This window comes from Lissotriton vulgaris, chromosome 10 (genome assembly GCF_964263255.1).
Source record: "Lissotriton vulgaris chromosome 10, aLisVul1.2, whole genome shotgun sequence".
In the NCBI taxonomy this organism is placed as follows: domain Eukaryota; kingdom Metazoa; phylum Chordata; class Amphibia; order Caudata; family Salamandridae; genus Lissotriton; species Lissotriton vulgaris.
In genome coordinates this window covers 853872562-853887561 of record NC_141698.1, presented here as the reverse complement: position 1 = coordinate 853887561, position 15000 = coordinate 853872562, and the positions used below count along the sequence as shown (strand labels likewise).

Genomic DNA, 15000 nt, shown 5'->3' with positions numbered 1-15000 from the left:
CCCCAGTGGTGCGGACTGACAGAGGCGATCCTGTTGTCCCCTAGAGGTGGAAAAGTTTAAAAGGGGACCATGAGTAGGACAGTGGTAGTAAAGAGTCCAAAATGGATGAACAGCCTGGTAACCTGCCAGGAGCTGCCGTGGGAGTTCAGTGCAAGGGAGGGCAATTTAAATGAGCAGCGGCACATTATGCAGAGTAATCTAAGCCTCTGAGACATAATGTTGGTGAGTAGCCAGCATTAATCAGCCGGTTGCACTGTGCTTCTAAAGCCAAGCAGCGAACCTATGAAGCAAGGTGGTGATTAGTGATGTGAACTCAAATGGGTGTTGATCCCGATATCCGATGCTATAATTGCAGTGGACATTGCCGATAAATACTGTTGTGAAATAGTTGGTACCAATCAGTGGTGGTGGCCCGGAGACACCGGCCTTTCAGATCAGGGGTGTACTTTCATGGTGACACACATTCGCAGGTGATCAATTACCTCCCTGAGAGGCACCAATTGAGAAACACTGTCTATCCTGTATGTCAACCATGGTACCAAAACCCACTGAGTGCAATATCACAGAATTCCTGCATACCAGAACTATACAAGCACCTGATGCTCCTTTGGTGGATATCATGGAGGCAATGTCAACAGGCACATTGACTAAAGAAAACCTTAAGGCATCTTTCACTAACCTAAAAGCAGATATAGACAAACCAAGAAAAGGCAACATACACATTCTATTAGCAGAACTCTGTAAAGAGATAACAGAGGTGAAAGCGCACATAAGAGTGTTTGACCAACATCTGTAATCTATAAAAGCATAACTCAATGCTGTCACTGACGTAACACTATTGATAGCCACCACACTATGTTGCATGGAATCTCAACTCAAATGGCTAACATCAAATTACGAAGACCTTGAAAATTGGTTGTATAGAAGCAGTATACACATAAGAAATCCAAAGGAAGCAACAGTATGGCCTGACATAACATCATGTGTTTGTGACCATTTCTGTGACATAATTCAAGAGGACAACAATACGACCATTATCATTCAAAGAGCAGATAGGTTAGGACGAAAAAGCAATAGGCCTAGAGACATATTTGTAAAACTTATGAGTTATCTGCAACAACAAAAAAGATATTGACTGAAGCTAGAAAGCCACACCACTTTATAGACAGTGAAGTCTCCTTTTACCAGGACTTGGCAGTGGCTACCCTACTCAGATGTAAAGCTTTTCAAGACATCACCAGAGAATTGATGGCAAAGCAGATTAAATACAGATGATTATTCCCAGAAGGGTCTACAGTTCTGCTGGAATGGTCAGGACACCACAATATCATTGCCAGATAAAAGACAGAAGTTGCTCAAACTTGAAACACCGGTTGGAACACAGACGACGAGACACATAGTCACACGCAAGAGGCCTGAATGTCACAATTGGTCAAGAAGATGAAGATTATTGGGGAAGGATACTAGATCCATACAAATGTGGACATACAACATAGAAGAACAGGCTTGGTGAGGCGCTCTTGGTACAGTACAAATCAAAAGAATAAGCATAAGGTAGGAGGACTACATTGGATCTAAAAGAATCATGGGTAAATCAAAACAACCAACATAGTATTCATTAGCAGTATTTGGCTGAGGGAGGCCCTCAGGTAGAAGAGTATAGTTTTTACATATATACAGAAGACAAAGACAAAGGCACTCTCAACCCAAAACAGGACACACTTCTACTGCGGCCATGGGTGAAATCGGGTCTTTGGGGTTGAATGTGCTGAAGAAATGTTATCTTATGGATTTACTTCTTTTGGTGTAAGAGTTGTTGTGTTATCTTTCCCAGTTCCTTGAGTAAACAGAACTAGGTCTACCTCTTGCAACATTTACAATGTATCCAGATTGACAGCTATATTGCAAAACAAAATATACTCAGGTACATTCACCTTAAGATCTCTGAACGTTAAGTGGCTCAACACTTCAAACAAATGTAACACGGTATGGCGGTATCTTGGGCAGTCGGGCCCTGATGTCATTTTCTTAAAGGGGATCCACCTCCTATGGGAAGATACATTCCGTAAATGGCATAAACATTACCTCTAGCAGTATTGGGCCTCGATAAAAACGAATTTGGTAGAGGTGGGTATTCTATTCAAACGAAAACTAGTTGGGGACAAACATATGTTCATTAGAGTCCCTAATGAGAGATATTTAATCCTACATATAGAACTCAGTGGAGAATCTTTTACATTCATTAATGTATAGAACCCAAACTCACAGCAAGAAAACTTTTTGGGATCTACTTGTCGGAAGCAATCTAAACCTGGCTCGGGAGCCAGATCTAGACAGACCCACACAAGCCTCATGTCATGCTAAGGCTTTTCCCAAAAAACTGAAATACCGATTCACTGATCAAGGCTACATGACACGTTGAGGTTTACAAACCGAGGTGCTAAGGATTACTCCTATTCAGCAATACATATATTCACCTTCCAAAACATTTTTGATAGATTGGTTGGAGCACGTACAGCTGGACACAGCATATTAGGTCACTCTCGTCTTTACTTAGAGTGGGAAAGATGGAAACACCAAACATGTATCACACATGAAGAAATGAATGAGTCTATTAAAAAACAAAATAGAGGAGAGCTCATAGAAACTATCCGTACTTATTATGGAGAATAACCCTAAAGACACAAAACCAAATTTACACTGGGATGCTTTTAAGGACACTCTCAGGGGGATAGCACTAGCAATCACACACAAGGCAAGTAGGGACAATAAACTGGCAGAAGCCAAACTCCAGGAACAACTCACTGAAGTAGCAACAACAAACCCCATCAGTGAAATTGTGCACAGATATGAATCTTATGAGTTTAATTTATCAAACATAAGAACTCATTTACTTACCATTTAATATGAAGTTTTCGAACTGCTCCCTGAGTCTGAAGACCTTCCGCTTTGGTTTCTTCTCTATGAGTTAGTATCATACGATACATTGAGGCCTGTAGCTTGTATATAGATTTTAAGGTAATCTCCTCAGACTCCTCTGGTAACTCAGGAGTTTCAGAGTTTTCATCATCAGCTTCGTTATTATTAGCACCGGCCCCGTCCCATTGAGGTTGATCCATAACTGATATTTTCTCCTTAGATTTTCCCTCTATGACCTTGCGAACTGTGTTTGAAACTCCTTCATTGGTTAAGAAGTCAGGGCTTAACATATCTTCCTCTGTAATATGATTACACTCCTCCGCCCAATCTTTAACCTGAGAGTGTTCTTCGCTGAGGAGTTCCTCCTCCATATCACCTTCTGAAGCAACAGATAGATCAGACATAGAAAAGAATTGACCCCCAGACTCTACCGATTCTGCATCATGTTGTTGTTGTGAGTCATTTGGTCTGGGTGAGACTCTAACTCCCTCTACCGCAAGACAAAGCTCTGATACTGCGTCATCGTTATTACCTTCCCCCCTTACACCATCTTCATTGACATTAAAGTTAGCTCCAGCTAAGCCAGTATCATTTTTGGATGGTTGGTTCAACTTGGATTTATCAGGGTTAGAGCGTTCAGTAGCCCTTGCGGGGGTCGCTTCAGTTGTAGAGCTTTTATTAAGGGTAGTCGTAGTTTTTTTCTTGAATAGCTCAGGTATTGTGGGCTCTTTTACAGCCCCGTTAGATTGTGAATTACGAGGTTCCAGATCTGCTGCTGTGGTGTTGTTTGGAGCATTTGTAGAAGTCGCAGCATTTGTAGAATTGGCTAAATTAGAGGCGTTCTTTTTTGTAACTCTGCCTTTGGGAGCCATGTTGAATATTTCTACACAAGAGGAATCTTTTTTCCCAATACACTCTAAAAAGTACAGAGGGCTTTGCTAACTGCACAAAAAGTATTTTACTACGTGCAACAAGTTCCACAGTATAGCAAATTCAAAAAAAGGTGTGTTCCTCACTCACCCAGGGTGTAGAAGAATGAGTATGCAGCAAGAGAAAAGAAAGTTGCTACAGTTGCTACAATTGCGGGCTGCTACAGTTGCTTGATCAAGTACTGTCGTTAAACGCCTCAATCGCGTTCATGCGGCAACCAAAAACACTGTCCAAATCCTTCGAATCCTTCGAATCCTTCGTGAAATGGTGCTGGCAACTGAATATCCACAAATGTCCGCTATGTAACAATGTAGCAGCAGACGTCCCGAGTTACTTGCTACAAACACTCCTCAACAGCTCCGCAGCGGTTCCGCGGCTCAGTCCGCCCGGTCCACAGCTGACTTCAACCTTCGGGCGCCGCGGTTGAGAACGCCGCGGGCGCTCGAAAAGCACTCAGGCCCCCCACCAGCCGGCAGGGAAGGCGGTTCAGTAGCATACACGAGGTCCACAGTTGCCAGCTGACTTCAACCTACGGGCGCCGCGGTTGAGAACGCCGCGGGCGCTCGAAAGGCACTCAGGCCCCCCACCAGCCGGCAGGGAAGGTGGTTAGCACAGTCCGGTAACCGGGACCAGCGGCTCAGTAGCATACACAAGGGTCAGCCGACCCTTCTCGTTTCTTCTTACTCCTCGGCGCCACGGCAAAAAACCTTGTCACGCCTCTCGGCTTCACAAAGCAGTCAGCAGCGGTCAAAGCTCCTCTCTCACGCCAGGACAGGGCAAATCTCCGGGGGAAACACGCGCAGCTCCTCACACGGCTGCAGTAGCGGCCGCTATCTTGCAAACTTCAAAATGTAGTACGACGTCTGGCCAAGTCTAGCACGGATACTAACTTGAGAGTGCAAGAGACGGAAACGCGTATCTCAGCAGTAGAAGATGAGCTAACGCTACATAAGAATTCAATCAAAGATCTGGATAGTACCAGGCAAGACGTGGACTGGAAGCTAACTGATTTAGAGAATCGCGCTCGACGTAATAATTTGCATGTCCTGGGAATTGGAGAAAAATCTGAAGGGAAAGACACTCGACGCTTTGTAATAGACTTGTTTGCAGATGCCTTTCAGGATCTCACTGGATGGGACTGGGATAAGGAGATTATAAGAGCACATCGATTTCCATTTAACCAAAAGACTGACCAGGAAGGCAGGAACAAATATCCAAGAGCTATCCTCATTTGTGTTCAGAACTATCTTCTCCGTGAGATTCTGTATGACTTAGCGAGACCTTCGAAACCCAGAAAAGGCTTGGGGCATGAATTTTTTGTGAGACCAGACTTCTGTGCTGCAACTGTCCAACAACGTTGGAGACTAAAACAGCTGATGGTACCAATGCAAGCTAAGGGGGGTCAAACTTTCCTACTTAATCCTGCTAAACTCAAAGTTGTGCATAAAGGAAGAACTATATTTTTTGTATCAGATATAAAGGCTCAACAATACTTAGAGACTATGTAGTAAATGCTATAGGAACAAAGCTATGTTTAATCGGTTGTGATCCAGTTACTCCGAATAGGTAGATCCTCCTAGCAGTATTGGGCTTAGATGCTTTTTTCTTTTGTATTGCACTTCCTTTGGCTACTTTTACCAGGAGGGTCAGATCCGGGGGGAAACTCACAGCTGATACTCACATTCCATCAATGAGGGCATTAGCCCTTACGCTTCTGGTGGGGGGGGGGTGTGGGAAGGGAGGAGTGGGGGGGAACAATGGGGTGGGAGGGTGGGAAGATTTTTTTTTTTTGGGGTGCAAGGTCATACAGCTGGAATGTTTAGGTGACTTTTGTATAAGGCTTATTTTTGGCAGATATCGAATTTTGGCAGGTGTTGCTCAAATGTTTATGTTTAGTTTAGCTTACTCAAAAATACTTTATAATGGCTAAATTATCAATATATTCCATTAATGTATGTGGCTTGAATGATAAAAAGAAACGAGGTATATTGGCCCAGATGTTATCAACTATGCGGGTGGATGTAGTTTGCATTCAAGAGACTCATATCGCTTGGCCCAATAGAGGGACCCTAAAAGATCTTGGGCTGGAAGTGGTAGGATGCACTCGTCAGGGTTCCACTACACGTGGGGTTGCAATACTTAAGAGACGTGGATTGGGTGAAGTTAAAAGAGTTAAAGAGGATCCAACTGGACGGTGGGTAATTGCAGAACTTAAAGTTGGAGGTTTGATAGTCACTATATGTTCCTTGTATGGATCCATATTAGATGATTCGGGTGCATTGGATTATTTAAGTATAGAGCTGGCACAATGGTCACCCAATATTATTTTTTGTGGTGACTTTAATTTGCATCTGGAAGAAACTTTTGATATTTATAGTAGGGTTCCATACAAGGGGAGGAAGAAGAAGGTGTTCACAGCACTTAAAGGGATCATCGAAGAGTATAGATTAGCTGATGTAGGGCATGAGAAGCGAGGAAACATATTTGGGCACACCTTTTTTTCTGCACCGCATCAAAGATTTTTTAGATTAGATTACTTTTTTGTTTATAAGGGATTATATGATGATTTAGCACAAATTGAATTTGAGGTTCTTACAAAAGTCATTTCAGACCATAACCCTCTAATACTTAAGCTTGTTTTAAATATGGCTAATACTACCCGCGCATGGTCTTTTGACCGTAAATTATTGTATGACCCAGGTTATGTTGAGCGTATGAACGTTTGGATTCCAGAATTTTTCCACAACAATAAAGATACCACATCATTAGAAATAGTTTGGGATACTTTTAAATGTGGGGTTCGGGGTGAGACACTTAGTTATTCTTTGAATAAACAAAAAGAGACCCGAAACCAGGTAACTTCTGAACTTAAAAATCTTAGAGATTTAAAGAGATTCAACTTATGCAACTATGTAAGCAAGGGTTATCTACGGAAAATATTACAAAGAAACTAGCAGCTCTAAAAAATACGATTTATCAACGATATGCTATGAAACTTGCACAACAGATCTCTGCATTCAGGACAGAGCTATATGAAGTGGGTGAAAATTCAGGCAAAATTTTGGCAAAGAGGGCAAGGCAGAAGGCAGCTTATGCTAGTATTAATAAAATAGATAATCAATTAGGGATAACAGTGAGCAGAGCTGAAGACATTTTGAGAGTTTTTAGAGATCTTTATTCCCAATTGTATACGGACGAAGCTCGTCCTGAGTGCTTAGACCAGATCAACCAATTTGTCAATCCAGTATTGAATAATATTCTTTCTATTGAAGAGAAGGAGAAACTAGATGTGCCATTTACTTGGGAGGAGATTGAACTCTCTTTAATGTCCCTAGCCTCAGGAAAAGCTGCAGGACCTGACGCCATTCCGCTAGAATTTTATAAACATTTTAGGAATGTATTAAAAACAGAACTATTAGATCTATGTTTAAACGCACAGCAAGGTAACTCTCCTCAATCTTGGCATGATTCTATCATCACGGTGTTTCTTAAAAAAGGTAAACCTCCTTTATTGCCCTCATCTTTTCGTCCTATTTCACTTATAAATTCCGATAGTAAAATTTTTTCTAAAATCCTAGCGGGTAGACTTTCTAATATTATTTCCCCTTTAGTCTCTAAATACCAACATGGCTTTATCCCAGCTAGAGACACCGCTGATCATATTCGACGTGTGATTTCTTTTTTGGATTGGTCTCAAGCAACTCGGTCTAATATTGGACTAGTAGTTTTAGATGCTGAAAAAGCTTATGACCGGGTTGCTTGGGATTATCTTCGGGAAATTTTGCTCAGGAAGGGGTTAGGTCGGGGGATTGTTAAAGCTTTGAAAACTTTGTATATTACCCCAAAAGCGTATATTCGAATTAATGGACAATTATCTTCACCTTTATTAATTTCTAGAGGTACCCGTCAAGGATGTCCCTGCTCTCCTTTACTTTTTGCTTTTTATATTGATCCCTTAATCAATCGTTTTTTTTCGGAATTAGATATTAAACCCATACATTTAGCCAATACTAACTACCGAGTCCTTGCTTACGCGGATGACATTGTGATTTCTACTACAGACGTTCAAACAGCTTTACCTATTATTGATCAAATTGCCAAACAGTTCGGATACTTTTCGGGCTACAAACTTAATCTAGAAAAGACCCAAGTTTTATGTTCTGGAGAAAACCCACCTGCTAATATCCCTATTTCTTCAGAAGTTACTTATTTAGGTATTAAAATCTCGCTACCTATAGAAAAAATTCCAGAGCGTAACTTAAACCCTATTATTGCTCAAATTAACATTCTATTACAGCGACTTGATCATCTGCGATTGTCCCTCTTTGGCCGCTCCAACATTTTAAAAATGCTGGTCCTACCGAAGGTTTTATATTTGTTTCGCACAATTCCTCTGGATTTCTCATTACATTCTCTTAAAATCTTAGAAAGAACCACATTTCGCTTTCTTTGGGGATATAAACGCCATAGAAAAGCAGCTAAAAAAATGATTCTTAGTAAGGAATGTGGCGGCTGGAATGTACCGTATTTTCTTTTTTATTACTTTTCTGCTGTTTTACAATATATTGGTCCCCTCATTTTAGGTGAAAGAACTAAACTTGCAGAATGCCAGACCCCATCAATTTATCAATTGCTTTTGGGCGAGAAAGTTAAGGGTAGCTTTTTGAGATTAGTAGAACCCAGCTACTACAAAAAAACTAAATATAAGACTTTGAAATCTGCTTTTGGAGTCTGGCAGAAAATTCGAAAACATATTAAACTAGCGAAATTAAATTTCTATACTCCTCTTATATCAACGGAGCTATTTCCAGAAGTCTTTTTTGATTTAACTATGCACAGGTGGCAGCAGAAAGGAATTAAGCACTTGGGGGATTTATTTTGTAATGGGCAAATGATCTCGTTTCAGGATTTAATGGCCAACTTTTCCGTGGGAAGAAATGATTTTTTTAAATATCTACAACTACGTAGTTTCCTACAGGGCCACCTTGTTACTCCATTGACTAAAAACTCTTTATTAGAGCTTTTACAAAGAAAACCTCGAATAGGTCCTATATATCTAAGCCTAATGCAGGAATTTGGTGATGATCTAGGCCAATGCCAGACTAAATGGGCCAATAGTCTAGGCATAGTAAATGTTGATGTTTTATTGTCAATTAGAATGGCTGCAGAATGTCTCATAACTGGGATGATGAAATCCCAACACTTTATGTGTATTCACAACCTTTATTATACTCCTAAAAAAGTAGTTAAATGGAGCACGACGGCAGGCACGAATTGTAGCCGATGTGGATTGTATGCAGCTGATGAATTACATATGTTTTTTTTTGCCCTCAGCTATTGCCGTTGTTTCAACAAATTGAAACTTTTTTGTCTATTATTTTGAAATGTAATATAAAGATAACCAATGAATTAGTACTGCTTGGTATAGATCATACTACTACTCGGCCTAGACCAATCTCTTATTTTCTTTTTCTGTGTATGGCCGCAATTAGATCTTGTATCACCAAAGAATGGATTAGCCAGGACCCCCCTACTTTTTTAATGTGGAAGGAAAAATTATTATTTATGTTTAATATGGAGTCGGCTATCTACAAGCTTAAGGGGGTTAAAAAAAGAATTATGGGAGAAAAAATATGGGCACCAATTGCCGAGTGGATTTGATTTAAATCCATGTATTTTGTAGTTGCTATTCTAATTTGTTCTCTGCCAAAATTCTGTCATATAACTTGCTTTTTTTCTTGAAAATAATCTGCTCTTTTATTTACATGCTTTTTTTCTGTTTATGTTGTTAAGTATAACGCCTCGCTGTATTTCCTTGCAATAAAACAATAAAATTAAAATAAAAAAAATAAATAAATACTTACCATTTAATAATAATTACTTACTATGTAATTTTTAATATTAAACAAGCATAAGTTCAGTGAAACCTGTGGTTCTAGGAGCCTAGAAACGTTAATAAGTTGTATTGGCCTTGTGATTTGCAGCAGTTTGTTAAGTTATTAAGATTTACAGTTGCCTTTTTCTAGATTGACATAATGGGTCCGATTATAATGTCGGTCAGAAAGCTTCCGGCCGACATCTCTGGTTTCAATTCCGACAGCCTAATAACAATGTAGGCGGTTGGAATTTAAAACTGCCGGCCATTCCAACTGGATTCTGAAGGGAGCCCGTCGGCTAGTCGGAGGCCCCACTGTAAGCCCTGAGGATGGTGTGTCCGCTGTCGGGCTTATGATGTTGGCTCCTGACAGACTTTCCATGTCAGGCTTTCGGACATGAAAAGCCTGTCTGAAAGCGACTTTGGGGACCAATAGCGGGGCCCTCATCACACCATGGCCTCCGGTTTGGGGCCGAGGGGGCACCTATGGTGCCACCCTGTTAATCCCTGCACCATGTGGCAGGCACCTCAAGGTGCCTGCCACACCATTAACAGAATCTCCTATTTCTCCATGGGAGCTTATGCTACAGGTGGTTTATTCTTCTTGCTCACACATGAAAAAAACACCATGTGAGAATTGTCTGCTTTTTGAATCAACCTGTCAGTTTTTTATTTTATTTTAGATATTCTTTTTTGTATTTGATTTTTTCACATTGTAAATATTTCAACGAGACATATCAAAAACACACATCACATAAACAAACATTTAATCACTTGTTATTGAACTTCCCCTTTTGTTTCAATCATACACATTCACGTTAAAGATCTTTTACAAGCATACTTCTCACACATTCATACTTCTAACACACCAATATCAGAAAAAGATGTACTTTGTACAATTCTATATACATTTTTTACAAATGGAAACCATAGATACAACTATTAAGCATAAATCAAGATAGTCCGAATATTGTTTGGATTTTCTTATGGTTTGAACATGAAACCATAAGAAAATCCAAACAATATTCGGACTATATTGATTTATGCTTGATAGTTGTATCTATGGTTTCCATTTGTAAAAAATGTATATAGAATTGTACAAAGTACATCTTTTTCTGATATTGGTGTGTTAGAAGTATGAATGTGTGAGAAGTATGCTTGTAAAAGATCTTTAACGTGAAGGTGTATGATTGAAACAAAAGGGGAAGTTCAATAACAAGTGATTAAATGTTTGTTTATGTGATGTGTTTGTTTTTATATGTCTCGTTGAAATATTTACAATGTGAAAAAATCAAAAAAGAATATCTAAAATAAAATAAAAAACTGACCGATTGATTCAAAAAGCAGACAATTCTCACATAGTGTTTTTTTTCATGTGTGAGCAAGATAAATAATTTAGGAAGTGACATTGGCAGCATTGGCATTTTCTTTTGTGATACATAATTGGCAGGACTTGGCCTTGCTGCTTGGGAGTCCATACCCAGTGGTGTTTAATTACAGGTGGTTTATGGCCGCAACCCAAGCTCCCATGGAAAAATGGAAGTATGCGACCGCACCATTAGTGGTTGCATTAAATTGGCATTGTCGGGACTGCCGACTGGAGGGAGATCGGTCCTGAACCCACGGCGCACGTCTGCCCGACATCGTAATCAGGCCCATAGTTGAATATGATGTCAGACACAACTTCCTTGAGAAGCCCCGTCCGAAATAGACAGCATTAGCTTCCTTGTTATCACTGGTGCAGTAAGAGTGAGAAACCGCGGTGGCATTGGAGCACGGCTAGCCATTCTGACGGCCAACAGTTCAGGACCTTTAGACTCAACGAACAGGAGACGACCCTTCCAGTACACAAACAACCCAGTGGCCTCCCTTATCTAGAGCCTCTTTTTGCCTGTGTTGACCTCTCTTTGGCAGCACACTCGCTCAAGGTGGTACAAGGGCTTTCAGCAATTTGTATATAAGACAGTACAGGTTCCCTTGCTAAGCCAGCAATTAGGGCCCTTTTAGCCTTAGGTGTCAACCTTGCATACACTGCACGTGCCATCTTTTTTCTTCTGAGTTCTGAAGCTTCTGGCCTACTGTCGAAGGGAGTAAACCATTGGCCTCACTTTGACCAGTGGCTTGAAATCAGGTCACCACAGCTGCCACTTCAAAGTCAGACAGATCATTGCCTGGGATATAATCTTTGATCAAATTCAGGCATATACCTTAGCAACAATTCCCCTCCAAATTAGGATCACTACGGCCATTGGACAATTCTGCTCATTTCCCGGTAGCCTTCTCATCACAAAGAAATTGTCTAGCAGATAATGACCTGCGTTGACAAACAAATGCTCAATTCCCACATAGCCCTCAAACCACTGAGTTCTTCTAATCTACTTCCAATTGTCATGACACTTCACAGGTATTTCTCTGTGTTGTTGTTGAAACATGTGTCAGTGTTTGAGGATGACCAGCCACCATTCTGTCCTCGGGACATTAAAGCAGGTTCCACTATCTTTGCTCCAGTCGGGCTTTTCATCTAAAATCCAAGCCAAACCACCAGTTTTAGGTTTCCATACCAAACCAATTAAATAATGCTTAATTATTACCCCTATTTGAATAAGAGAGATGCAGTCCATGATACCTCTCAAAATCTTTTGCCAACAGTGTATGTATCACTATGTAGCATGCATAGATCCTATAGTGAGGGGAGACAGGGTGGGGAGGAGGGCAGGGGGCTCAGGGTGGAGCTGCCGTAGACAATATCGAATGTAGCCTTGTAATTGTGTACGCATATATAACATGAATAGAGACAGTCTGAGACAGGTCAGATATACAAGTAAGACTGAAGGCATTAGTCCTACATCTATTACTGGCCTGTCCCAGTTTTTGGTTCCCTAAGTCTGGTCTCCTTTCAATTGTCCCTAGTCTTGACTCCGCCTCAAACCTCTTCCTTCCGCCCCTCTACATATCATGACTCCTTATTTCAACCGTTTGTTCTTTTTTTTATCCCTCTGTCCTCCATTTGTCACTGTTTTCCTACCTTCCTCTTTCACTTCTCTCCTCTACCTGCCTCTCTCTGTGGCTCTGGGTCAAGGTCTGATGATGACAAATATGACCCTGTCCATAAATTTAAGTGCCAGTGCCCACCACCTACAACCAGTGGTTCTTGGATTAAAGCCACAAACAACGAGTCACCTCGCTGAGACCGGTCATATTCATTTTCTCTAGAAAAGCAGACACAACTCGCGCAGGGAGCCAGGTTGTCCATCTTTGGAATTTGGTATCCAGGACTGAGCAAAGCTTCTAGAAATTGATGCCTCGATTTTGTACACTTACACCCACATCTTGCAGTTGTTTACATAGTATATCATTTTTAAAGTTGAATGTGGCAGCTTTAATGTTCAGGTCCATCATCTCCTACTGGTTTAAAGTTCAGTTTTATTTTAATATATACAGTATTGCTTTATACGCTTCCGGGGGTTAATCCCTTCTACACAGAGACGGGAGTGAGAGGTGAAGATTATCCCTGGGAATGCTTTCTGTGTACTCCAAGAAGTTACAATGCATTAACAAAAGTCCATGTTTATGTTTTTGTATTTTCAGTGGGATGTTCTATGACGGGAATCACACCTACCTGATTGAACCCGATGAAAACCGCAAAGCAAATGTAAGTCCAGAGGCCTGGGGCAGAGGTGGAGCAGAGTCCGTCTGCTAAAAGGAAGGCTGCCTGTAAACAGCTGCATGTTTGTTTCTCATTGAAAAAGGTGGTACTGCTTCATACACCAGTATCCAACTTCTCATTGGATGGGCTTGCCTTTAAATCAATGATGTGTGATGACGTGGTTATTATTTCAATTTTGCAAATTAATTCTTCTGTCCGCCATTTCAGATCTAGAAAACAGCTACCAATATAATAATGATAATAATAATAATAATAATAATAATAATAATAATGTATTCATTTCGCAATGTGGCAGATTGTATCTAATGATACTAGTGACTTTGTAGCGCTGGTTATGTAGTGGGTAGCAATAATAACGTGCTAAATACATCTGCAATGCCATTTCTAAGCATTTCTAAGCATTGTAAATAACAGATGCTACAGTTTACCAATATATGGTAATAATTGGCCCACCTCAGAAGAATAGAAGGCTGAGCCCACCTTGCTTGGCTTTGAACTCATGGCCTCCAGCACACCACATGTGTCAGTGGCGAGTGTTCAGCTCATTGACATAGCCTCTCAGCGATGGGAATTGGATATGGCACTTGGGATGCACACTATATGTAGTTAAAAACGCAAGACACCGCGTGCAGACACAAATCAGGCAACAATATTACATGGCGGGCGAAGGCATTCAGCATTATACTTACATAGATTACATGGCATAGTTACATGGCACGAACGCGCCGCAGACTGCTGCATTAGGCCCATCGGGGTGAACCAGTTGGCAAAAACTTTGCATGTACTCCCTAACCTACTGGTCAGCTTCTCTAGTACGTGGATGTGGGTGACGTAGAGTGGCGAGCAGCCCTACCGCCCCCAGGGGGAGAGGGCAGGTTTGCAATACCAGGAAACCAGCATGCGGCCCAGAGGTTAACATGCATTATTTAGTAATGAGTCTAGAGAGATATTGTCTTACCGAAGCTTTGTCCTTGGGCATGGGTTTCCTTTTGTTTAGGGGAATCAATTGTTTCTTAGCCATTATCTGTGAGATAAATCTTTTCTGTGGCAAAGCCACATATGTACTTTGATATAGTTATATTTGTAATATAGAAAAATTGTTTACACTATATTTACTAGTCATTACCTAGCGACCAAAGATGTTGAAAAATTACTTACTGCAGAAAAATGTGCTGTAGTGGAATTTACTAAATAATTAATTACAACACAATTACTAATTATGTGCAGTTGTGGGAATGTTGTACGAGTCCAGTCAAACCTGTATAGGGTCAATTTTACTACTGAGGTCCACAGAGGCGGTTTCGTGCTGGTTATGAGTGGCTCAGAGTAGGTCGCACTTTGAAGCTTTTGATTTTAAAGTTCTCTTTCATAGTCGTGTTGCTTCTAGAGGTATTATTTAATTTGTATTTTACTTGGGATGTTCATAAAGCTCTGCTACCCACTGCAGTGTGGCCTCAAAGCACTTTGGAAGACCAATCATATGAGTAGATAAGGGAATACCAAAAGCTCCCCAGTGCTGAAACTGGATGCAGTACCAATCTGGGATCCTGCAGCGATGGACACTGCAGAAGAAAACTTGAAATTAAATATGATCATAAGGACGCGCAAA

At 40.8% G+C, this 15000-nt stretch overlaps 1 protein-coding gene across 2 annotated transcripts in view; it reads left to right on the top strand.

Annotated features, from left to right (window-relative positions):
- Positions 1-15000, top strand: part of ADAM22 (ADAM metallopeptidase domain 22) — a 1128810-nt gene that overhangs the window by 518115 nt on the left and 595695 nt on the right. For both annotated transcript variants that reach the window (XM_086941795.1, XM_086941794.1), the window contains exon 6: positions 13313-13376. In XM_086941795.1, coding sequence (XP_086797921.1) covers positions 13313-13376 — 64 coding nt within the window. The remainder of the gene's footprint in view (positions 1-13312; positions 13377-15000) is intronic.